A 24,415-nucleotide genomic window follows, 5' to 3' on the forward strand; every position below is an offset into this window, starting at 1 on the left:
TTTTCTTCTTGATGGTTTAGTGTCTTGGTATTAGTTCTATTTCTTTCTGTTTCTGCAACCAGCTCCAGGAGCTTCTATCAGGGTAAGAGGCTGACGGTCACAGGGTCCGAAAGGTTGACAAGGTTCGCCCTTGCAAGCTGTTTATTGCTCCTTTTCCGAGTGCCCGATTCGTGAGGGAGCTTCTCCGTGCCCTCCAGACCTGGACGGAGCGAGAAGAAGTCAGCGTCTTGCATTTTGCTTCTTTAATGGCCTTTTACTGGCCCTTTGCTCGCGCCGTCTGTTGAAGCTGTCAGGATATCCAGTGGCTTGCTGTTGGAGGAAGGAATGCAGTGGGTGTCTGGACTTGGCAGGGTCACCGTGACGCAGCCCACGAGCTGCTGGTGTTACCAACACGCGTGGCCTTGCTCCTTGGGAAAAGACTCGTGGAGCTCTGTCGGTCTGGGCCTGAGCCTTCACGTTGGACGGTAAGTTCAGCCGGAGGGGCCTGGATATACACAACGTGCCTCTTGTCATCCAACACACCAGGCATCGAAAAGCGAGAAGTCACCTCAGATGACCCAGAAGAAAGAATCTTGGAGGTTGTATGTAAATCTCTCACTCTTAAAAAAAAAAAAAAATCGTGGTAAAATACACCACGTGAATTTTACCATCTTAAACACCTTCAGCTTGGTAGCACTGAGTTCATCCACCTTACTGTGCGGGCATCCCGACCATCCGTGTTCAAAACTTCTTCATCTTGCAAAACTGAAACTGTGTCCCCATTACCTCTCTCTCCGCCAGCCCCTGGCACGCACCCTTGTACTCTCTGTATCTAAGAACCTGACGACCCTGGGGACCTTATATAAGGGGAATTATACAATACTTGACTTTCTGTGACCAACTGGTTTCTCTTAGCACAGTGTCCTCGAGATTCACCCATGGGGGAGGAGGTGTCAGAATTCCCTTCCTTTTTTTTAAATAAATGTAAAAAAAATTTTTTTAATGTTTATTTTTGAAAGAGAGAGAGAAGGAGGGGCACAGAGAAAGGCACGGGATCCGAAGCAGGCTCCAGGCTCTGAGCTGTCAGCACAGACCCCAAATCGGGGCTCGAATGCGTGAACCAAGAGATGGTGACCTGAGTGGAAGTCAGACGCTGATCCCACTGAGCCCCCCCCCCCGCCCCAGGCGCCCCTCCTTCCTTTTTCAGGCCGAGTGACTGATACCCCATTGGCTGTCTGGCCACACATGTGGGTGGAACTCTGGCTCCCACCTTTTGGTGCTGCTGTGAACATGGATGGACAAACATCTTTTCAAGACCCTGCTTTCAATTCTTTGGGGTTTATACCTAGAAATCGAATTGCCCCAACTTCTGTCCACCTCTCTCCTTCGGCCCCCGCCCTGCCCCCTCGCCTGACTTACCAGCTTCCTTACTGGCCTCCCACAGTCACTGACCCCTTTCGGACTCGAGCTCCACACAACAGCCAGTGGTTCTATTTCAAATACGTGGGTCAAATACGTGTGCCTTTCTGCCGAAAACCCCTCAGTGGTTTCCATGGCCGGTGGGATAAGACCTAAATCCTTACATGACCCAACATGGCCCGTTAGGCTTTTTTGCCTAATTGGGCCCAGCTGACGTGGTCACTCTCTCTTCCATCCTCGTGACCTGTCAGTCCCTTGAAGGTGCCACGCTCCCTTAACACATGCTGTTCCTTGGCTAGAATCCCATCCCCCAGACTCCCACCCCCCCCCCACACCCCAAATCATCTTTGGACTTCAGATCAACTGTCATTCCTTAGGGAAGAGATCCCTGACCCTGTTTTTACTGTCCTCTTCCCTCTGCCAAGTATGTTTTCTTGTGACAGCTTTTCATAAAAATGTTTTACAACCCTCCCCCCCCGCCCCCGCCGCACCCCGCCAGCACCACAAACTTCTCTATCTCCATTTGTACCTCTGTATTTGCTCAGACGATGATTGGTTAATACGTCCTGCACGTCCAGGCTGGAAAGTGAGTAAACAGGCAAACTTCTCACCCTGGGGGGCCCCTTCTCCCCAGACATTCTCAGGTCACCACCCAGCAATGCCTCACAGGATTTTTGATGGTGGTGATTTTGTATTTATTAGCACATGCATTTGACCCACGTCTGCATCTCCCACTGAATTGTTAGCTCCACCAGGGAGGGTCTGTGTTCTGACACTTGACAATCATTTTTTTTTCCTCCCCCACTATCCCAAATTATGCAGTGGAGGTTTCTGCAGTTGGGGAGGTCGCAGGGGTCAGCACATCTGGAGTGCAATGGACCAGCCTCATCCTAGGAAAACCACCTTCATGATCATGGTATCTCCCAGGCCAGGTAAGTAATCGACAATTATTAAATGATGGAAATGTGGGAACGTTGCCACCTTTTTAGGGGGCCTGGCTGAATTAGGAAGGCATATGGGGGTCCTCCGTAGTACTAGAGGGGTACTAGAGGGGTCTGACCCCTAGTGCCCCACTGGCCAGGCATGTTCTTCCCGGATGAGCAGGTAAACAGCTTGAAGGGCAAAGCTGTGTCTGCCTTCCTGAAGCCGGTGCCTAGCCTGGGTCCCAGGATATTTGATCTAGCTGTTAGTTGATTGAATAAATGATTCCAAAAAGGAACACAGACATCAGTGATCGCAAGCATCTTTAGGCAAACTCCATTTACAGTAGAAAACCCTTAATTCAGGTGCTTAAGTGTGAAGGCAGTTTAGGCTAGGGGGGTGGAGCGTGTGGGCCCCAGAGACTGCTGAGCTCATTTGTCCCTTTGCCCAGTGACCCAGGAGCAAAACTCTCCAGCTAGACTTTTAGGGGTTCCCCTCCTCAGCCCTCCCACCCCAAGGGAGGACTGGGGGGGGGAGGGCAGTCGTCCCTCCCCCCTCCCCAGGACGGTCCCCACCTTCCCGGCACCCCCCACCCCACCCAAGGACAGGAACTGGGGCAGGACAGCCGTCCCCCCTCCCCGGTCTTCTCCCACCCCCACCCCAGGAGTGGGAGGGCATTTGTCCCCTCCTCCCCTGTCCCCGTCCCCCGCCCCCGCCCCCAGGACGCGAGCGCGGGGAAGGCAGCGCTCCCTCGCTAGGCCCTCCACCCCACCCCACCCCACCCCACCCCACCCGAAGACCGGCGGGGGGAGGGCAGCGCGCCGCCGGCGTGGACACCGCCCCGGCCCGCCCCGGGAGCGCGCGCGGCCTCCGGCTCCGCTCCGCCCGCGATCCGGCCCGGGATGCCGCGCCCGCCCGCGCCCCGCGGAGCCCCGCCCCCCGCCGCCGCGCCGCCGCCGGAGGCCGCTCGGAGCTGCGCGAACATGGCCGAAGTCGGCGAGGACAGCGGGGCCCGCGCCCTGCTGGCGCTGCGCTCGGCGCCCTGCAGCCCCGTGCTGTGCGCCGCCGCCGCCGCCGCCGCCGCCTTCCCCGCCGCCGCGGCCCCCGCGGCCCCCGCGCCCGGGCCCGCCGCCCCGTCGCCGCCGCCGCCCGCCCAGCCCCCGCCGCCGCCGCCACCGCCGCCGCCGCCGCCGCCGCCGGGCGCGATCGCGGGGGGCGCGGGGGGCGCGGGCGCGGGGGGCGCGGGCGGCGCGGGGACCGCGATCGCGGGCGGCGCGGGCGGCGCGACGGGCCCGGGCGCGGGGGCCGCGTCGGGCGAGGCCCTGGTGGCCGCGGCGGCCGCCTCGGTGCGCAGGAGCCCCGGGCCCGCGCTGGCGCGCCTCGAGGGCCGCGAGTTCGAGTTCCTCATGCGGCAGCCCAGCGTCACCATCGGCCGCAACTCGTCGCAGGGCTCCGTGGACCTGAGCATGGGCCTGTCGAGCTTCATCTCGCGGCGCCACCTGCAGCTCAGCTTCCAGGAGCCGCACTTCTACCTGCGCTGCCTCGGCAAGAACGGCGTCTTCGTGGACGGGGCCTTCCAGCGGCGCGGCGCGCCCGCCCTGCAGCTGCCCAAACAGTGAGTTGCCGCGCCCCCGCTCCCCCCCACCCCGCCCGGCCTGGACCCCGGGGTCACCCGGACCCTCGGCCCGACTCCCGACTCGTGGTCACCTTCGGCCTTTGGCCCGGCCCGGACCCAGAGGTCACCCTGACCCGGGGCCCGAGCCTCGTCCCGGGGTCACTCCCGACCACCGCCCCGGATCCGCAGCCTGACTTAGATCCTGGGGTCACCCCAAACCTTGCCCTGACCCCGCCCTGCCCGACACCGGAGACGCCTCCGACCCCGCCCAGCCTGGGCCTCAGGGACGTTCTCCAACCCAGGTCCGATCTGTGCTCAACCGGGACACAAGGTCCACTCCTGACCCTCCCCCCCCCCCCCCACCCTGCTTGGGCCTTGGGCTCCGAGGGTCGCCCCGCCCCCACCGAGCCTGAACCGTAAGGGTCGCCCTTGCCTCTGCCAGGCCTGGACCGGAGGACACCCTGACCCCCGCCCAGCCTGAGTCCGGGGGTCGCCCCTGCACGCACTCCTGAAAAGGATTGCATCGGGAGGTGTTGGTCGGGGAGGTGCGCCCCTCACCCCCTCGCGCTAGGGGCCGAGTCAATGGCAGTGACTTTGGGCGTGTGAGGGACGTTCCCATTCCCAGGGCGGAGGGACAGGGCAGGAAGTGCTGGGTCCTCAGTGCCCCTGAATGCGCTGCTCCTGGGTGGGGCAGTGGTACCCAGCACTTAGAGCATTTGTAGCACAGCCTGGGATTCCTGAGCCCAAAGGGGAAACAGCAGGGGGGGGGGGCAGGGCAGGGAGAAGGCGGTTCCAGGGGTGGCACGGCCACTGTCACAAGCGTGCTTTTAGCGACATTCACTCACTTTCCCTTGTCTTCTGGCTCCCACGTCCACTTTTTCCCCCATGGGCTCTGCTCCTGCGATCCCTGCTTTCTCAAGGTCTGTTGATGAGGAGAAAGCCTATTTACCTGCCCCGCTTCCTCTTCAGGGCACTTTCTGTTTCTGTGTAGTAATTGCCTTTAACTCCTCACGGAGTGTTTATATTTCTCCAACCGGCTTCCTGTTGCACAGTCGTCTCTGATGGGCTAAGTGTTCTTTAAGAGAGAGTTCAGGGGATTTTTGCTGGGGTGATCCCCGGCACCCAAAGCTTGTTTCTGTAAACTTCTCCCCTCCCCAGGGTCTTGGCGTGCTGGCTTGTAAATATTGCACTGAATAGTTTCCCAGTGCAACACCAGCAGTGACTCATTCCTGCTTAGGGTGTGAGAACAGACCTTTATTTTGCAAACTTGAAAGGTATGTATTTGGGTAAAATCAGGGCTTGGCGAGTCACAAAGTTATTCTATCCTGTGTTTGTTACCACTTTGTTCTCTCTGTTCTGGGCCATTCAGTACATTTCAGGGCCTGGGAGAGTGACAGGCAGAACAGCGCCTTCCCCTCCCCGCCCTGGGGCTCTTAGAGGCCTGTTTCTGCTAATGCCCGTCTGTATACTGGAGGCTGATTTTCAGAGCGCCCTGCCCAGTTGTTCAATAGGTACACTAACTAGGGCTTAGCTTACTGAATCTAGAGCCCACGGTATCTTCTGGAACTCGAAGGGACGGAGTGTTAGCCCGCCGAGTCCTCAGACCAGCCTCAGGATGGGCCATTCCCAGGTCTGTGGCCTGTAACGCGCGGTGGGTGTTCGTGGTGCATCTCAGGTCTGCCCTCGAGGGGCCTGCCTCCTTGGTGGGCGCGTCTGGAGCGCTGTGCTGTGGCTGACCAGGCTCTCTGCCCCGCTGTGCCTGGGTCTGACTCGAGACGAGCTTCTGAGCAATCTCCACGTAGGCAGTGATGTAAAAATCACAAGAACAGAACAAACGGGCAGAAGGAGAAACATTAAGTGGACGTCCGTGTCTCCCCTCCCGTTTGCTTCTGAAAACCGACAAAGCCTGTTGACTGACGTGTTTGGCAGTTTGAGTGGGTTTATGTTTTGTTTTGTGTTTTGTTTTGTTTTTTTCTGTTTTAGAGATCGTAAACTAACTCCGTAATCCCGCGTATGAAATGGCTGTTGTCAGCTTCTCAGAGCTAGGCTCTCTGGCCTGTCCCACCGAAAGCACTCAGGAAATTTTAATGAATTCGGTGCAAGGAAGTTGAATGTGTACGTTTTTGTCACTCCCAAAATAGGAAATTCGTTATTTTTAAAGAAAGGTAGTAATTAATGTCTGTTTCCTCTCAGGCATTGGTACATGGTTCTGCCATTAACATTGAAGCTCTGGGGGCGCCTGGGTGGCTCCGTCGGTTAAGCGTCCGACTTCCGCTCAGGTCATGATCTCACGGTTTGTGAGTTCCAGCCCCGCGTCGGGCTCTGTGCTGACAGCTCGGAGCCTGGAGCCTGCTTCCGATTCTGTATCCCCCTCTTTCTGCCCTTCCCCTGCTCTCTCTCTGTCTCAAAAATAATTAAGTATTAAAACAGTGTGGTTTTTTTTTTTTAGTATTTGAAGCTATGAATTTCTTTACCATAAATTTAAAATTCCTATCGTGTTGGCATTTCGTTGATTTGGCGATGCTTGGATTTCATGGAGTGCAGGTGCATGAGCCTTGGGACCTTGTTTTTGTTTTTTTGTTGTTGTTGTTGTTGTTTTTGCGCTGTGGTCATAGACACACCCTTTCCCGATGGGGGATGTCACACGCACCTCCCATCCCGGGGACAGGTTCCGCTGCGCATTCCTCACTCTTCTTCCCCACTCAAGAAAGCATGTGGCTAAGAGGAATACCAGAATGTACCCCAGTTTATTTCTGGAGGTACGTTTTCCCAAAACTTCCATGTTTTTGAATGACTGGTGGGAAAACAGTTCCTTGTGACACACTGAGAGCTGGCCCTGCCTGCGGCTGCGGGGCTCCACCGCGATGAGTGCGCGGGGACGCACAGGGAGGGAAGCGCGTCCGTTATGACTTGTGCTAAGTTATACACGCCCCTAAGTTAGCGCGCACCTCGCTGGACTCTGCCGGGCCTCCCGAGCCGCGGGTCCAGCATTTCTCCCCACGACTGGGTCGGACGCGGTTCTCCCTCCCTGGAGACGCAGCGCAGGAACTGGCGGGCAGTGCGTGCACAGAGCTGAGTTGTGTTTGTTGAATGAACTCATGAGTAACTGGAGGGATTTGCAGCGTCCGTGGGGAAAGCACTGGCACTGATTTCACGCGGTTTTCTGAGGTGGAGAGTCAACTTGCCCCGGGGCCGCGTGGACCCCGTTCCCTGGTTTTGCGGGTGGGTACGGTGTGCGTGTGACTAGTTCTTTACGCCCTCAGATTTGGAACTTGACGTTGACGTTATGTGTGAGCCACACAGAGAAAGGCCCGTACGCAGCCCCCCACGTGCTCTTGCCCCCTCTTTTCCAGCCTTCTTTTCTTTAAAAAACAGGTTTGTAATAAACATGGGCTACTTGATTAATTACAGTACAAACAAGACTTCTGTTTGCGATGGCCTCTGGGAGTGGTAAGATCACAGGGTCCTTTTTTCCCTTTTTCCTTTCCCGTGTTTTCCAACCTTTTGGGGACGAGCAGGGGTCTTTTTTTCTTCCCCTGACACTTTTTATGACAGAACATTTCAAACTTGGAAATAGAGCGGTGAACTTCTATGCACCCGTCACCAGCGTCGGGGGTAGCCTGCCGTGACCTGGCTTACTTTTCCTTCGTCCCCACTCAGCTTTCCTGCGGCCCCCACTTATCTGGACGGAAATCACAAATGTCATCTCCTTCTGTGTGTCAATGCTTCAGTAAAGATAAAGATCCTTTCAAAAAAAATTTTTTTTTAACGTTTATTCATTTTTGAGACAGAGAGAGACAGAGCATGAATGGGGGAAGGTCAGAGAGAGAGGGAGACACAGAATGTGAAGCAGGCTCCAGGCTCTGAGCTGTCAGCACAGAGCCCGACGCGGGGCTCGAACTCACGGACCGCGAGATCATGACCTGAGCCGAAGTCGGCCGCCCAACCGACTGAGCCACCCTGGCACCCCAAAGATCCTTTTTTAAAAAGCTTCAGCACAATGTTATCACACCTTAAAAATTAATGATAATTTCTTCACGGTCATTAAACTTCCGGCCACTGTATGCGTTCCCCTTGCTGTCTCGTGAATTTCTGTTCTTACACTGTGCTTATTTGGATCAGGAACTAAATCAGGTGCAGACAGCCTGTTTGGCTGGTGTCACTCACATCTCTTGTCACCTGTAGGCTCCATCCGTCTCTGTCTCCCTCGCTGAAGAGATGGGCTCATTTGTCCCATATCGTTTCCACAGCCTGCGTTTGTGGACTGGATTCCCATGGTTCCCCTTACGTAGGTTAGTAGTGGGGCTAAGATCTGATCGGACGCGGGTTTGATGCTGCTTTGCCTGAGCTGCCTCTTAGGCGGTAGGGCGTGTGTCTGTCAGGAAGCAGAGATGTCTGTCTGTCTCCCCTCGCGCCTTTGGATGGTCCTTGCCTAGGCCCGTAGACTGGTTACCGCCTGTTCCGTGGCCGGTGATCTCAGCGCCTGGCCGTGCCGGCGTGCGCCCCCCTCTGAAGGACATGCTGTGAGCGGCCCGTGGGAGGGCTCTCAGCTTCCGCACACGGACCGTGATGGAAGGTGACTGACTGTGACCAGCAGAGCATTTTAGCACGTACGAGATCGTTTCCTGTAGCTTCCCAGGGCTGTTCCGCCGTGGTCCCTCGAAAAGTATGGAATCAGTCACTAACCGTCATAGCAGTAGTTATCAGATTGAAGTCATTTTGAAAGTAGTCGGAAAATGCCCCAGATGTGCTGCAGACAGCAGCATCCCAGGCAGCAGAAACTGCTTTTCTCCCTCACTCTCGACGCCGCGCCTCCCTGTCCGCTGCGGCCGCAGGATCCCCTCGCGAGCCGGAGCCTGGGTCGTGGCCGGAACTGTGTGCTGCGTGGGGTTCGGGACGGGAGAGGGTGTCAGCTCATCTCCCAGCCGCCGCGAAGGGAGACTGCGCGCCTGGGACTGGAGAGAAGACAGGTGGCCAGAAGGGCCTCTGAGGAAGACACGTCCCCGTCCGGGGCCGCCCAGGAGGGAAGAGACGGTGTGGGTGTGGAGGCTGCCGGACTCAGACGTGCCCGTGGAAGGAGGAGCCGCTCAGGAGACCAAGCTGTGGGTTCGGCCGCATGGTGTCCGCACGGCGTGGGCCGGAATTTTCTCTGATACGCCCCTCGCTCTGGTTTTCTTGCCCTGGGCGGTTGCTGTGGGTGTTTGTTCAAAGTTGCGCTGTCGTCTTGTTAAACGTTCGCTTGGAAAGGGCTTGTTTCTGGGAGCGTAACCCACTGGGAGCCGGGACGCGGAATCCCTGCTAATGAAAACGTGTGCCCCTTTCCAGCATTCCAGTTCACGCTGACTTTTTTGGGCCTGTCACCCACATAGGAGGACGTATGTAGTATTTTAGCAGTGAGCCTGTGAGAAGGATATTCCTTATCATGGAGCGTGTGCTGAAATCGAATCTATAATAACTTTACAAAAGCCTTTGTCACTGGGAGAGGGAGAGGGTTGGTGGGCGCCCAAAGGGTATTGTGTAGAGTTTTAATGACGTTCATAGTCAGTGCTTTCGAAAAAGACAGCTATGTTTACAATTATGAGCTGAAATGAAACGAAAGCTTTTGATTTGGAGATACAGCAATTTACCGTTTGCTGTTTTTGCATCTTGTGAATGTCAGGGGATAAACTTGGTAAATTAATGACAACTCAAATTACAGCAATGCCTCATTTCCATAATTACCCTGCATTTAAAGCATTTCATATTAACAGGAGAGGATTATATAAATGCTTTTACTTTGATTTCCTGGAAATGGGCCCTTGCATCGTGACTTGCAAGGAGGTTTTGTGGGCAATGTTCGCCGCCGCTGTCGCTTTTCACAAGTTTCCGGTTTTCTGGGCAAAGGTTCCTGGTGGATTTAAAGGAAAGCAGATGGAATCTCTGGCTGTACGTGTATTTCATAAACGTAGAAAGGGAAGCCGTGAGGGTGTGCTGTGCACTGCCCAGGAGTCTTGGACAGAGGCCGTGAGCACAGCGGGTCCCCGCCGGCCTCGTGCTGACTGGTCCTGCCACCGTGCCCCTGGGGCCTCACCAGACCCCCTTCCAGGAGCCCGATGACAGGCCGAAGATGTGTTAGCGCGGGTTTTGCTTTCCTCGGACACAACGGTTCCAGCCTTACATCGTGAGCCGATTGCAAATGTGTGGCATCCTCTCTCCTACGAATACTTTCCGGGAGGCACGCAGAGAAGAAATGGCTATTTTTACGTGCTCTGCTTAAGAAGACGCCTTTTCCCCTTCGTCATCTGTCACGTGTTCCGCCGTGCCCAGAAAGGCCCACACGTGTCTTGTGTTTGTTTCCTCGGCAAGCGGGGCTCTGGTTCTTCTGCGTGTGCGCGCAGAGCGGGGCTGTGACCGCGTCACCTTCCTGCTGGAAGCCACAGCGGCCGCCCGGCGCCCTGCCCCTGAGCCCCGGCCCGGCGCTGCTGAAGGGCTTCCCCTGGCCTGCCCCTCTTCCCCAGGGCACCCCCCTCCCCCTGCCTCGTCCTCTCCAGCAGGACTCAAGATGTTGCGTCCAAGGGCCCTTCCACACCCTCACACGTCGCTGGGGACCCCGGAGAGCTTTCGTTCACGTGGGACTGTCCGTCACCCTCGGCGTATTAGCGATTGAAGTGAGAAGTTCAAATACACGTGTTTATTGACCTGCTCAGAAAGAGCAGTGATAAATGTATCTCAAGAATCGCTGTTCATGACAAAACCACTCTATTTCCCCAAACACAGACATTTAGAGTAGGGTGTTTGGTGTTTGGAAAAGGCTTAAGGTCTGGCTTGATCGAAGACGGCTGGAATGTCCTGGCTGCCGTGCCTCTCGTCTGTGGGGGTAGGTGGCTTTGGTTCAGGCTGGGAAGGAAATTCAGCCTCACGCAGAGAGGGGGCTGGACGAGGGAGGGGTATCCTAGCGCCTTTCAGATGATTGTGGACGTCGTTCCTCGACGCCTCCGCAGAACCTGACGGGTGGTAGTTTCTTCAGGGTCACTTGCAGTATGGAGTCTGACACATCATCGGTGGCCGTGTCCTCTCTCCGTTACATTAAAACCTGTTGCTCTGTCTCACATCTAGAATAAATCTCTCATTACCCGGCTTGGTTTTGTGACCTCATGCATTGGTTGATTATTGGGGGAAGTATCGATTGAATTGTGCAGATCTTCTGATGTCAGTATGTCTTATCACATAAAAGCATATTTTGTCTTAAGTTGGGTCGGTAAATTTGAGCCCCCTTGAACCCAGCAGGTCATATGTTTGGAAAATAGAAATCTTCCAAAGGATCAGACATTTTGATGTAGTTTAATTGTAAAATTTGCTTTAAAAGTTGAGCGACACAGTGTATTTTTATAGAAATAAAAAAAGTCATATAATTTAGTCATTGGCCTTGTTAGCACCTCATGCCCTAATTAGGCTTAAATTTAGGTGGCTTTTTTTTTTTTTTCCCCTTGTATGGACAGTCAATTCTTGATGATTTCATTTGGGGCTCTCCCATCTTGTCAGTTATTTCTGTTGTCTTCCCATAACCAGGCAGGGCATGGGGGCCCTCGCCCTTCTTCCTGGTTCCCGGGTGGTGGTCCTGCTGTCCCCCCTCAGCCACGGGAGTGGGGCCACCAGGAGAAGTCAGGGAGAAGGGTCTGGACACAGAACTGTGAGAGTCCTCACGGGGTGTCAGTGACAGAGGAGGTGTGTTTTTATGGAAATAACTCCCCGTTTGGGATTTCTTTCGAAACCCTTCTGAGCACACTTCTAAAAAACTGTGCCAACTTTCGATAAACACCGGCATTCCCTCCCTCCCTGATTTCGTATTTTCCCCCCTAGATCTCTCTTCCCTCCTCGCAGTAAATCAGTGTCCTAGGGCCCAGCACTGACCTTCTGTCTGCTCAGAAGAGACTCTGCTTTCTGGGGTTTGTAGCACAAGAACAAAAGGTACTCACTGTTTTTCCAGACGGACCAGCAGAAACGCCGAGTGCGTTCTGACCCCTCCCGGGCCCTTCCCACAGACTCGCACTGCCCCCTTTCACAGCTATTCTGGGTTTTATAAACTTCATAGTTGTGGGGTTTGGGGTCATGTGGTGGTTGTGCCTTTGACGCCCGAGCCGATCGGTGGCCTAGCGAGCTGCTCGGGAAGATGTCCACCAGGACCCCTCCCGCCCGACACTGCTGAGCCACGTGAGTGATTTGGGCTCAGGCACGTGCACGGGCAGTGGCTGGGGCCAGCTGTCCATCAGAAACCTGCCCAGAAAAGCTCCCTCCTATCACATGATTTGGTTACAGTTTACCGGTGAAATTAAGGATCCTTCTCTATGCTACCGTGGAGCCATGGGGGGAGCACAGGCAGTGAAAAATAGCTTGTAAGCCTAGGAACCCTCCGGAGCTGATTCAGAAAGAGCGTGACAGTGGAGTCTGATGGTCCCGGTGGCAAAGCAGGCAGCTTGGAGGCTGCAAAGCTCCGTGAACAGAAGTTTGTGTCTGTCTGCCTCCACCCTTGGGGACATAAATATATCCGTTCTGCTTGGCTGGTACACCCCTGAAGCTGGGAACAGTGACTCATCACAGCTTGAGGAAAACATCTTTCCCTCAAGAATAGCCACCTCCCTCTGGTCGGATTCCGTATCAACTGCGAACATTTATAGCCCTGCCTTGGCTGCTAGCATGCGAGGACACTGCTGAATGTTGGGCTTTCTTAGCGGTTGTGTTTTTCTCTGCAGACTGGTGTGAGCAGGTTTTCCAGACCTGCTGACCCCTTGGGTTAGCCCACAGGAGGTCTCACGGAGAGTCTAGAACTTTCTGCAGTGATAGAAATGTTTTGTGTCTGCGCCATCCAAGATGGCAGCACGAGGCGTGTGTGGCTGGTGAGCGTCTGAAATGTGGCCGAAGTGAGTGGAGAACTCAGGTTTCAGTTGTTTGGTCTTTAAGTTCGTTCACGTTTACAAAGCCGCACGTGCCGCTGGCCTGGAGAGGTGGCCGGTCTGTGGGTCCCCGGGGCGGGCGTGGCCGCTGCCTCAGTTTACCCGTCACCCCCGAGGTGCGCGTATTGTTTTCTGCAGGGTGCTCGAGGTGAGAGAGCCCCACAGGTGTGGCCCGGGCCTGGGGCTCAGGCGGACTCCCTGCGGCTCCAGGGGGTGAGGCGAGGCGGCCGCCAGCCGTGGCCTTCCGGAAGGACGTTGAAACGTCTTGTGGCTGCACAGGCCGGACATCCTCGTCGGCTTCTGCTCCTCGGCTCCGCAGACACGTGAGCGTGGACGGTGTCCGTTTTCGCCTGTTGCCCGCGTTCTCGAAGCCCGAGGGCCGAGCAGAGAAGCGAGGGACCCAAAGTTGATGCCTGTGGGTAATAGAGAGAAGACACACGGTTGCTGGTGTGGGAAGCAGCGTTCCTGAAACTCCGTGGCCCTTTCCGGCCCTGGCTTTCCTGTGCCCGTTGGTCGTCGACAGAGTGCTTGTGAGTCCAGTGCCAGATGTGAACATTACACGCTCACAGATTTTGAAGTTCCTTTGTGAACAAATGAGTGTGCGTGCCGCCTGCACGGACGCCTGCTCACGCCCATGACCAGTATGGCTGGTCATTCTCTGGTGTGACTGTTGGTCGTGGACCCCCCCCGCCCCCGCCGGCCCCGCAGGGAGCCGCGAGCCCACGAGGGCAGGGCTGAGCTCCCTGCACTTAGCGTTGCACTTAGCGCTTGGAGGCCACGAAACACGAAACACCTACTTACGTACGTAACCTTCTGTGGCCTGCTGCTTGTCGTACAGGACAAATTCCAACGTCTGGCTCACGGAAAGCCCGGAATTGGTGTTTCTGACTCATGGTCAGGAGCCCCGTGCTCCACGTGGGAAATCGGGGACCCGCCGTCGTCGGCTCGGCTCTCTGGGCCGTGGCGGTGTCTGCACCCGGCTTTCGGCCAGCGACCAGAGCTCGGCCCAGGGCCGCTCCGCGGGAGGGCCGTGTGTGTGTCCGGGAAGAAGAGGAAGCGCCCCGGTGGCCGGTCAGCCGGTCTCAGCGCCTCGGGACCCTGGCAGCAGACCGCAGCCCGTGGGCAAGTCCCGCCAGACGCCTGTCTTTGTAAATGAAGTCTTACGGGGGCACGGCCGTGCCCGTTCCTTGACGTGGTTTCTGCGGCTGCTTGCTTGAGGCGGAGGTGGGGTGGCCCGAAAACCTAACAGATTCGGCGTCTGGCCCTTTCCGGAAACAGCGCACACACTCGGCAGCCCGGTCCGTTCAGTGATACGTTTTGCCGAGATCGTTACCGGTTTTCTCTACGTGGAGCCCCTGTGTCTCTTGAGGTGTTATGTTTAATTCTGGGTGTTTTGTATATTTGTCTTGGGGATGGTCACTGTCAACAATGGGATCTTTTTTCCCTGATTATTTTCGAAAGGGTGAGTGCTGACATGTAGGAAAGGAGGGCTCTGTGCGTGTTTTCTTGTTGTTTTGGTACGAACTTTATAATAATTTATTTTTAGATTTCTACATTTTAAAAACAAGCTTCCAGAAAAGCTTTAAGACCGGTCCAAATAACTCCTGTCCTCTGCCCAGATTCAATGTTTAACTTTCTGCCATGTTTGCTTTTAGTATTTTCTCTACATGTGTCGGTGCTGCTTGAGGGCAGGTTACGCATACGACGCCTCCTTTTCCCTTGGAGCAGGGGTATCTTCCGTAGCCGCAGTCTGGTCGCCGAGTTGGGGACCTCGTGGCCCGCCCTCCAGTCCACGGCCCGTGCGCCCGCGCCATCAGGTGCCCCAGTAGCACGCTTTACGGTGTCCCGGGTCCTGTCCAGTGTGGAGCCCTGTGTTTGGGTGCCCTGTCTCTCTGGCCTCCTTGCTCTGTGACAGCTCCTTGGCCTTCTTTGTGTTGACCTTGACATAAAAAAAAAAAAGAAAAAAAAAATAGGACAGTCATCTTATCGGATGCCTCTCAAATTAGATTTGACTGGTTAAGACCAAGTCCTGATGAGATTCGGGTCAGGCATCTCCACAGCCCGAGCGAGAGCACTCCCCTTCTCCAGGGCGACTCCAGTGCTAGCGTCCCTCCTGGTGGAGGTGACGAGGATCCCTTGGTAGAAGTGTTGACTGCGCTTCTCTGCCCGATAGTTACTGTTTTTCCTTTTGTAGTTAACAAGTAATTTTTGCCCTTCAGTGCTGGAATAAAATGCTTATTTTGTATCTAGTCGCTGTTACCGTTCCTTGTAACAGTTTTTAAATTCACGTTTTGCGTGCGTTTTCTAGGTCAAATTTTCATCCGCAAATGATGATTATTTTGTGTCTTTCTTCCACTACCTTTTATCTCCTTTCTTCTTGCATCTTGTCGAGTTTGCTAGAACCTCCAGATAACACAGAATGTGTACCCTGATGGTGGGCTCCATTCTCGTTTGGAGCCGGACCAGGAAGGCTTATGGGGCCTTTCAGAGTAAATGTAGCCTCGCTGCTCAGCCTCGCTGCTCCGAAGCTGCTTCCCGAAGGCAGTCTTCCTGGTACCTCGCTGAGGTGAGCCCAGGGCTGCGCACCCACGGCACCCCTGGTCTGGCCATCCCGCTGTTACTGTAGGGTCGGTAGTGTGTTTATCTGACATGATCTGGTGGGGGTGGGGGGTGCGCTGGTTTGTGCTTTCCTCATCTACTGCTGTCGTCCCAGTACCAACCAGTGACCCCGGGCTGGGCACATAGTTGGCGCTTTGTAAGTTGTTGGCAGAATGAATAAAAAAGCAAACAGGAAAGGTGTGACTGCAGAAATAACCTGGCAGAAGACGGTGACCAGAGGTGACAGGAGCTTAGCATCTAAAAGGTCTGCATCGTCACCCCCCAGCTGGGTGCCCTTGGGCAGGTGCCCTGACCTCAAGCTCCATCTGTAAGATGGGCACACTCCCCACTTGCTGGGGAATTACGAGAACTACAAGCGGTGGGCCAAAGTGCTCACCTCAGTGTCTGGTGTACGGGTGCCCTCTCCACGTGCCTAGGCCGTTGCCATCGCTGCTGTCACTGTGACCGTGTAAGAGAGGCTTTGTTGCTCTGTGAGGCGTCCAGGTGTCCGAAGCGAGATCTCCTTTGTGGTGGGAGAGCTGTTGCAGGGCCTGGAGCCCGTCTCGGTGGGGTAGTCTGGCCCCCGCCCTCCAGCAAAGGTGCCAGTCACTGGCAGGGTGTCACGGAGCATGGCCTCCGGTCTGTGCTGGCTGGAGACTGGGCTTGGGTGGGCCGGGATCCCTCGCGGCTCCCAAGGCGGTACAATCAGAGCAAACTAGGGTTTGTTTCTTGTGTTTCTCTGAGCTGCTTGCGCAGAGGGTGGGGATTTGAAAAGACAGACTCGGGTTTTCCCGTGGATCAGCTGAACCGCCTTCGTGGGGCTCAGAGACCGGCCCGCCCTGGGGCGGGACGCTGAGAGCAAAGCCAGCCTCAGTGCAGCGGTCTGACGGCCCCTGGCTGGGACACAGGGCGCTCGGCAGAGGACCAGCGGGCAGCTGGGGACGGAAGCCCAGATCTGATCCGGTGATTGGTCTGCACGTCAAGGCATTTACGAATACGGACAAGTATGGAAGATGACGGAACGTGTGCTTGTGACCCACGAAGAATTGGCACTCGTCCACATCGTGTCACGTGCTTTCAGGGCTTTGTAGAGTTTTGTTTTCTTTTTCTTTTCTTTGCTTACTTTTGCCCAACGTAGGGCTTGAACTTGTGACCCTGAGAGATCAAGACCTGAGCTGCGATCAAGGGTCCGAGGCTTAACCGACTGAGCCACCCAGGCGCCCCTATATATATATTTTTTAGTTGCGTTTATTAAGTAATCTCTCCATCCAGCATGGGGGCTCGAACTCACAACCCCGAGATCGGTGGCCGCTCGTCCAGCTGAGCCGGTCAGGCGCCCCAGGCCTTGTTTTGAATAGAGAAACAACACCCTGCAGATGACAGCAGGCCCCGAGTCCCCCTTCCTACCACGTTTCTGTCCCTTCTCCGGAGGCAGCCACCCTCCGGAGTTTAGCTCCGGATCTGTCTCACTCCCCCTGTTTCAGTTGTTGCAGGGGATGGGGGCAGACGTATAGAAGTGGCCTCACAAATCTGCCCGTTACGCTACGTGTATTTTCCGCTTCTCCAGAAGACTGGTTCGTCGGTGACACCATCAGACACAGAGGCCTCCTGTTTCTTCACAGCCCTGCTGCTCGGGCCCCCGTCCTTCCCGTCCTGCAGCCTGCTGTCCCACCTGTCCCCCATTCTCTCGGCTCTGGCCAGGGTGGCTCCCGTGCAGCACGTCCAGCACGTCCAGCGCTCCCGCCTGCGCCTGGCTACCGGGAGCCCCTCCGTGTCTCGGCTCGAGCACCTGTGCCTGCTCTGCTCGCACCTGCTCCGGGGTGGCTCTGGGCTCCTGCCCTGTCCCCGGGCTCATCTGCAGCCCTGCGCGGTGGCCCCATTATCTCCACGTTGAAAGCAGACGGCATTGGGAAGACCGCCCTCAGCCCCCCCGGCCCGCATGCCCCCTGCCAGGTGGTTACTGAGGCCTTCGCTTCTACCCGCGTCCACACGTGGGTGCTCGCGGTGCGGGCCGGGTCAGGAGGGAGACCTCACGGTCGTGAAGCGTGAGCGTGTGGTACCATTTTGGGGGGTGCGGGGTGCAGTGACGAAGCCAAACGGAGACTGTCAGGTGGGTGGGGAAGTGATATTTTGGCATCTCCGTTACGAGCAGAAGCTGCTGACTGGAAGCATCGAGGGCAGAGACTTCCCAGCGGTGGGACCTGTGGGTGCAGTGGCTGGGGTGGGGGCGGACGGTGCACCCACAGAGGAGGCCAGAGACGGAAGGGCCCAAGGCCCCTGGAAGGTTCCAGGGGGCGGTGACATTCCCAGCAGGGCCACCGTGGCAGCGGTCAGTAGGGTCTGTAGGGCCGAGTGCTGGGCTGGCTCTGAGGACGTGGGAGCGGTGCGTGCGTGTATGTGCGTGCGTGTGCGTGTGGACAGGTCCCTAAAGCACCCAGGAGGAGCCACCTGTCCAGGGCCTGGAGTCCTCACCTCCCCCAGGTGTCCCCAGCGCTGCCTGGCCTCATGGTGCGGAAGGAAGGAAGCGTGCGCGAAAGTTCCGGAGCCCGGGGGGCTAGGGTGGATTTTATCCACCCGCGTGCTGGGGACAGAATGTCGCTGAGAACGATGGTTTCCTTCTGTGTGGCAAAACGAAAAGCTTCAGTCATGAAACCACACGACCTGAGGGAAGCTCCAGGCAGGGGCTGGCTCCTCCCTGAGACTCAGAATGCTGTTTGGACAGCGGGAAGGCCCTTCCGGACTCTGGCCGCGTTTCCAGCTCATCTTGCTGACTGTGCTGTGACTGCTTCAGGGTAACATTGCAGATGGAGCCACGGCCTGCTGGAAACGCTAGAGGGACCACCCCAGCCACGCCTTCATCTGGGGAGGTGAGAGTCACGGACGTCACGTCTGTGCGCTAATCCCTGCCCGTCTCCGTGAGTGCAGAACACCTAACGGTGCGGGAGAATGTGTGCGTGCGCCTGTTGTTTTGAGAGTATGCGTCCGTATGCTTGGAAGGTTGGCTACTGCTTGCTTGATAAAATAGCGTGGGAACAATTACTCGGACAGCTCGAGGTGCCTGCTTGGGACCCTGCCCTTGGAGCCCTGGCGAAAGCACAGATTCCCGAGTACTTTGTGAGTACCCCGTCCCTGATGGGAGACCGAGAAGCCGAGGCACACGCCACGGTGGAACCGTCCGGGGCCAGCACCTGCTTATCTTCAGCCCACACCCTGGTCCGCGTTTTCTTCTGCTCCCCGGACCTGTGAAAGGCGGAGGAGAGGCCAGAAGAAGGCTTGCTGGGGAGGGCGTGCGTGCTGTTTCCCTGGCCCGGCTTGCGTGCCCGAGGGCCCTGGAGACACAGGGTGACCTCGGACAAGCTGAACGTCTCCTTGCCGACCCCTCTTGCACCCGGGGGACCTGGGCGCTGGCCCATCGCACCACTTCCAGATGGAGCCCGAAGAACGTATCGCCAGCTGCTGAGAGCCCTCTGTGTACCCGGGCTGTCCTCAGCCCCGGTCACCGTCTGCTAAGACAGGCGGACAGCCACCGGGACGGGAGGGTACGTAGGCTAAAGGGGCTTGAAGGCTGGAGTCACACAAAGGGTGGCACTCGTGGGGCCCTCTGAGGGTGACCGGCGGCAAGACCAATGCCACGGGAACAGCCGGTAGGACAGGGCCAGACTAGCATGTCTGGGGACGGGCCCAGGATGTGGGGAAGGAGGGAGGGGCTGTCCCGGCTCCCCCTGCTGCGCCCTCAGGTTCTCGGGGGCTCCGTGGGCCCCCGCAGGTGTGCCCTGTGCGGGGCGCCCTGCCCCCTCCTCTTCAAGGCCGAGTGTCCACGGCCGGAGGGGCGCTTCCGCTAACACACGAGGGGTACGCTTCACTGAGCCGCCGACGTGCCACACATTGTCCCAGGGAGCCGTCCGGCTTCGTGCCTCGGGGAGGGCAGGGGGCCAGGCGGAGGCGGAACAGCTTGTCTGCGTTACGTGTTGCCCTTTCTTGTAAGATTCTCCCTGATACTTATTTCGACTTATGACCCTGTGTCCAGTGAATTGAATTTTTCTAAAGTAGATCGGTTTGGTTTTTTAAATGCCGGTGAGATTGAGATGGGCCTTCCCGGGCGGTGTCAAGCGGGAGTGGGAGCCCAGCCTGGGCCGCCGAGTGGGCCCGGGAGGCAGTTGCCCCGTCCCGTGTCCGGCCGGGACAGGTGCCCCTGTCAGCACCCCGGGCCCAGGAGCCACTCGCCCCAAGTCAGCTACTGCCGGAGCCCCTCCCTCCAGCTCATCATTAAATCGTGGTGACACATAAAGTAAAACCCGCCGCTGTCCCCATCTCTGTGTCCGGTTCGGGGGCATCCGGTACGCTCACGCTGCTGTCACCAGCGGCCAGCCGCCGACCGCGTGCGTCTTCCCCAACCGCAGCTGTGTCCCCCCCGGGCGCTCCCCTTCCACTCTGTCTCTGGAGCGGCCTATTCCCGCGCCCCCTTCCGCGTCTGTCATCTTCACTCGGCTGCCAGTCCAAGCACGTGCGCCCCTTACCGTACGTGTTCATGCACGCGTCCCCGCCGCCCTCCTGTCCTGCCGGCCTTTCCTCAGCCCCCTCTGTCCCCTGCCTGGAGCACCGTCCACCTTCTTCCGTGCAGGGCACGCATTGTTTGCGGTCTGCATTTCTTCAGGGTGTTGTTGTTGTTTACAATTGGGCACATATTTTATAGGACACGTTCCCCTCCGCCCCTCCCCCTGCCTGCCCCGTTAAGCTGGAAGGTCTGGGACGGTGAGGACCATGCACGCAGGTGTTTCTGCTGTGGCTCACCAGGTCGTAAGGTTCATGTGGGCCTCTTTGCTGGTGAACGTGTGGTGGCAGAGGAGAACCTGAGTAACCCCCCCCCCCCCCCGCCTCTGTTGACCCGGAGGTGATGTGGGGAGGCTCTCAGAACTTGGTCAGCCCCACTTTGGATAGTCGTTGCCAGGATGGCTCCTACAGGCGTGCCCTGGTTCCCTCCTCCCTGTGCATGCGTGGCTTAGCGTCTCTGTGCTCTCCGGTTCCGGCACCTTCTATGTGCGCGGCCGTACAGGGAGCTCTAGCGATGCGTGCAGCCCATGTTCGGGGATAATTAATCTTTCAAGTTTCTTGCCTTCTAGCCTTTAAGGGATTGAACTGGAATTCTGACGTGTGGGGATTTGCTGCGCTTACTCAAATTTACTTCTTCTCATCGTAATTTTGTCATTTTTAAAAAATTATAACTCCGTGTAGCCTTCATCTTTTATGGCTTTCAGAATGTTAATTTCATTTTGTTCACTGTCACCTACGAAGCCAGGGAGGTAAGATGTATTTTTAACAAGATAACTAAAAAAAAAAAAAATGGGCAAAAATTTTCAAGTCGGTAACTTTTTAAAGGAGCAGATGATTGTCTCTTCAGAGAATTCATCTATCCAAAGTGATTTTTCTCCGGAGGAGTCCAGACTGCTGATATGGTAATAAACAGAAAGCTAAAAATCTTTAATACTAAAGTTTATTTGGGAGTTTGTTTTAGAAGCCTGCGTTCTGTCCAGAAAGCCAAAGAAAAGTGCCTTTTTTAGCTTTTATGTTCCGTACCTTTACTATTTCAGACGTTTTGGTGTTAAATATGCAATCCATGCTTATAGAAAACTTGGAAAATGTGGAAACGTGGAAAGAAGCCGTGAAGAGCTCTCCACAGAGACACCGGCTAAGGCCGATTTTCCTTGCTTCCTTTTTAAAGAGCCTTAGCAGGAGCTTTGCTGAAATTGCAGATTTGCAATTTCACTGTCGCTGGGGATCCCAATCCCACCGGTCAGACCTTAAGACGCCTTTTTTATGTTAATGTCTGTTTAACCGAGGAGGTTAGGGCCGCTTTGCCCCCCCCCCCCCGCCCCCAAGCTAGGAGTCCGCCTCTGGCCTCTTCGCCTGTCCCTGTGGCCTGACGCTTGAGGGGGAGGTGGGGGGAGTCCGCCGGCCAGGCTGGCGGGGGCGGCCCCAGAGGAGGCCGTGTCGGGCGCCTCCTGGCTCCTGGTCCTGCTTCCTGTGCCTCCCTCTTATCAGGAAGGGGCCTCCCCACCGTCCTCGTCGGACTGGACCAGATAACGCTTGCGGTAACCCAACGCAAAATGTGATTGCTAGTTTTTTCTGGAAAGTTTTCAGAGTCGGGGGTGGTGCAGAAGAGGGCCTGGAGCTCCGGGCTGCAGACTTCTCACGAGAGAGCTGTGTTTGGGGGGCGAGCGAGGGGCTGTGTCCTCCGCAGCGAGAGCCGGCCCGGCCGAGTCCCCCTGGAGCCCAGGGCAGGAGGGGCTGCTGGCTCTCCAGGGTCTGCAGAGACTTGCCGTTTTTCCCCAGCACTTTGGATTTGCAGGGCCGGCAGATCATTTTATGGAAAACGAACGGATAAGGCGGCTCACGAAAAGCTCTGCCCTGGAAACGGCTCAGCTGCTTTACACCCTGACTGAACTCCATTGCGGTTTCTTTGTAAAAGTGCAGACTCAAGCCTGTGCATCTGCTGCCTTCGCGGGAGAGAGAAGAGGCTCCAGCAGCCCAGGCAGGGCCCGACCAGCGGCCGGCCGGCAGGGAAAGAACGATGCCTTTCCCTCCTCCCGTTTCCTGTGATGCTACGTGTGTCCATTCATGTGTCGGGCGCCCGGGCAGGAGGGTGGGGGCAGGTGCCGCACAGACTCTCAAGGAAAGAAACGTCTGGAAGTTAGGACCCGGAGGCAAGCCGTGCTGGGCGGGGAAAGAGGGTCTGCTCAGTTTTTATTTCAGAGAACACTGCGGATGAGTAGACCAGACCGTGGGGATAAATGGACGTGACCTCGGGTGTGATTTACATAACAATGAAGCCAGTTCAGTAGACCCTGGGCTGAAACCGGGCCTCTCTCGGCGGGGTGATTCCTTATTCCACGGTGCTAATCTGCTTTATGACCCACTTCCCCAGGCGCATCTCTTCTCTTCACAGCACTAAACGTGTTCAGAGACACGGGGTCTGCCCTAGCGGGCGGGTGGCGGCAAGAGCGGCCCACGGGATGACCTCCGCGCCCCGCCTGCGCCCCGCCAGCACCCCTCCGTCTGGGAAGGGCCCGTCGTCACTCGTCTTTCCCATCCATACGTCCCCTGGTGCCACACGGTCCTTCTGACTCACGAGTGTGGAAGCTTATTTTGTTAGCGATCCTCGGATTTTCACACGCTCTCCCGGTTCTGAGTAAACACAGGGGCGAAGAACGGGCTGCCCTGCACAGGCCCCTGGGTCAGGACCGGTTTGCAAGGACAAGGCCGGCTTTTCCGGGCGGTAGGAATGTGCCCTTTGAAGGGCCTGTCAAGGGCCGCCCCGAGCAGAATAAAGGAATAAAGGCCTTTTCAGGTTCTGTTTGGTGAGGATACCACTCCCCCGTTTTGTTTGGGGCTCTATGCAGGACGGCCGGTGTGGAGGTCTCTAAAACGAGGCTGGTTGCTTTGTAAGCATCATCTGGTTGCTGGAGAGGATCCCAGCCTCCTTTCGGAAAACGGATGTGCTTCCTGACTCTTTGATCAGGCTGCTGGGTCATCAGCGGCTGCTGCCTTGGGTAAATCGGAATTGGATCTGGGCTGCGGAGGTGGGGGGAGGTCGGGGGAACGTTGGGGGTTGGGGGGGGCGGGGGAGACCATTCCCTTAGGAAAGGTTGGAAATGTTGAAATCTAACTCGACCTTATATTACCCAACGTGATTTTCTCGGTTTAGTAGGGGATTTGACGTGGCAGAGCGAGGACGAGGGGCCTGGGGTGCAACAAACCTGTGTGATAAAAGTATAGCGATTTGCCCCAAATGATGGAAGCTTCAACTTCTTTTGTGTGCCCTGGGAAGGACTTTGCTCTGAATGTTTCTGCAGCGAAGCCACAGTGTCGCGAACAGTGGGGTGTGGTCTGGCCTCGGCTGCCCCGTGGGCTCGAGGGCTGGTGGGCAGGGGTGGCATCGGAGGCCGCCTCCTGAGGAGGCTCGTGGGAAACGTCTCTTGTGAATGTGGCCAGTCGAGCACCGGGTGGCTGTGAACCCAGCAGCCCCATCCCCACGTCCCCTGGTGTCTTCTCCGTGCTGTTCACGGCCTCGAGTGCCATTTCCACCCGTATCCCGGACATCCCCCCCCTTCTGGCCATGCACACCTTGCCTCCCCGTGTTGTGTACCAGGGTGGGGTGCAGCCCTTCACCGTGGCTCCTGTCTTTGTCGCTCTAATGCAGCACCTGTCACACGGCTGTTTATCTGCCCCCCTGACTAGGTCACAGGCCCTGCCTCCCAGGAGAAACCGTCATTTATGTTTCTTCTTGGGGCCTGCACAGAGCCGGGTGCTTAACAAACACCTAACGAGTGTTTGTGGGTGAATCACAGCCTGAAGGGGTGTGCCACGGCCTGGGCCATCTCTGGGCGGGCCGTGGTGACTCCCAAGGGGACCTGGTGAGTGCGGCCCTTTCTGCCAACATGGGGCTTTACCCTGGAACTCGGGCTGTCATCCGGGAACACAGACCGTGTCTTCCCCACACGTGGGCACGGTTGGTAGTTTCGTGGCAGGCGTGTGTGGTCGGCCGGCAGGGAAAGGTGAAGCTTCATTCACGTAATAAAAAGTCCAAACTGCGTATCGTGCCGTCGGCTTGAACTTCTGAGGCGTGAGCTTCCACACGTAGTGACGGCTCCCGGCTTGAGTGGCCTGGTGCGGCCCTCGCGCCCCGTCACGGCTCGCTGACAGCTTGCGGCCCCTGGTCTGCATGGTGGCGGGACTGGCGGGACCGTGTCCCCGCAGCGGGGGGCTTGCGTGGGCTCCTGCAGGGAGGTGCGCGGACCGGTGCCCGGTGCCCCCCATGTCACGCTGAAGCTGGAGGAGAGAGAGACCAGCAGGCGAGAGAAAGCGGCCGTGTGAGATCGAGTTGCCAGGCGCTCGGCTGACTCAGCGGCAGTTCTGGTGGTTTTCGCTGTTGACATTTTTAACAAAACTCGGTTTC

The 24,415-nt window shown here is 56.9% G+C and overlaps 1 protein-coding gene and 1 pseudogene across 1 annotated transcript in view; one reads left to right on the top strand and one right to left on the bottom strand.

The window, feature by feature from the left end:
• Positions 1-2,153: 2,153 nt before the first annotated feature.
• On the bottom strand, positions 2,154-2,338 carry LOC111558297 (annotated as a pseudogene).
• Positions 2,339-3,274: 936 nt separating this feature from the next.
• Positions 3,275-24,415, top strand: part of FOXK1 (forkhead box K1) — a 70,009-nt gene continuing 48,868 nt past the window's right edge. Inside the window, exon 1 of the mRNA XM_023246698.2 lies at positions 3,275-3,934. Within this exon, the coding sequence (XP_023102466.2) occupies positions 3,303-3,934 (632 nt within the window). The 5' untranslated portion in view covers positions 3,275-3,302. The remainder of the gene's footprint in view (positions 3,935-24,415) is intronic.

The sequence above is a fragment of the Felis catus genome, chromosome E3 (assembly GCF_018350175.1).
Source record: "Felis catus isolate Fca126 chromosome E3, F.catus_Fca126_mat1.0, whole genome shotgun sequence".
NCBI lineage: Eukaryota > Metazoa > Chordata > Mammalia > Carnivora > Felidae > Felis > Felis catus.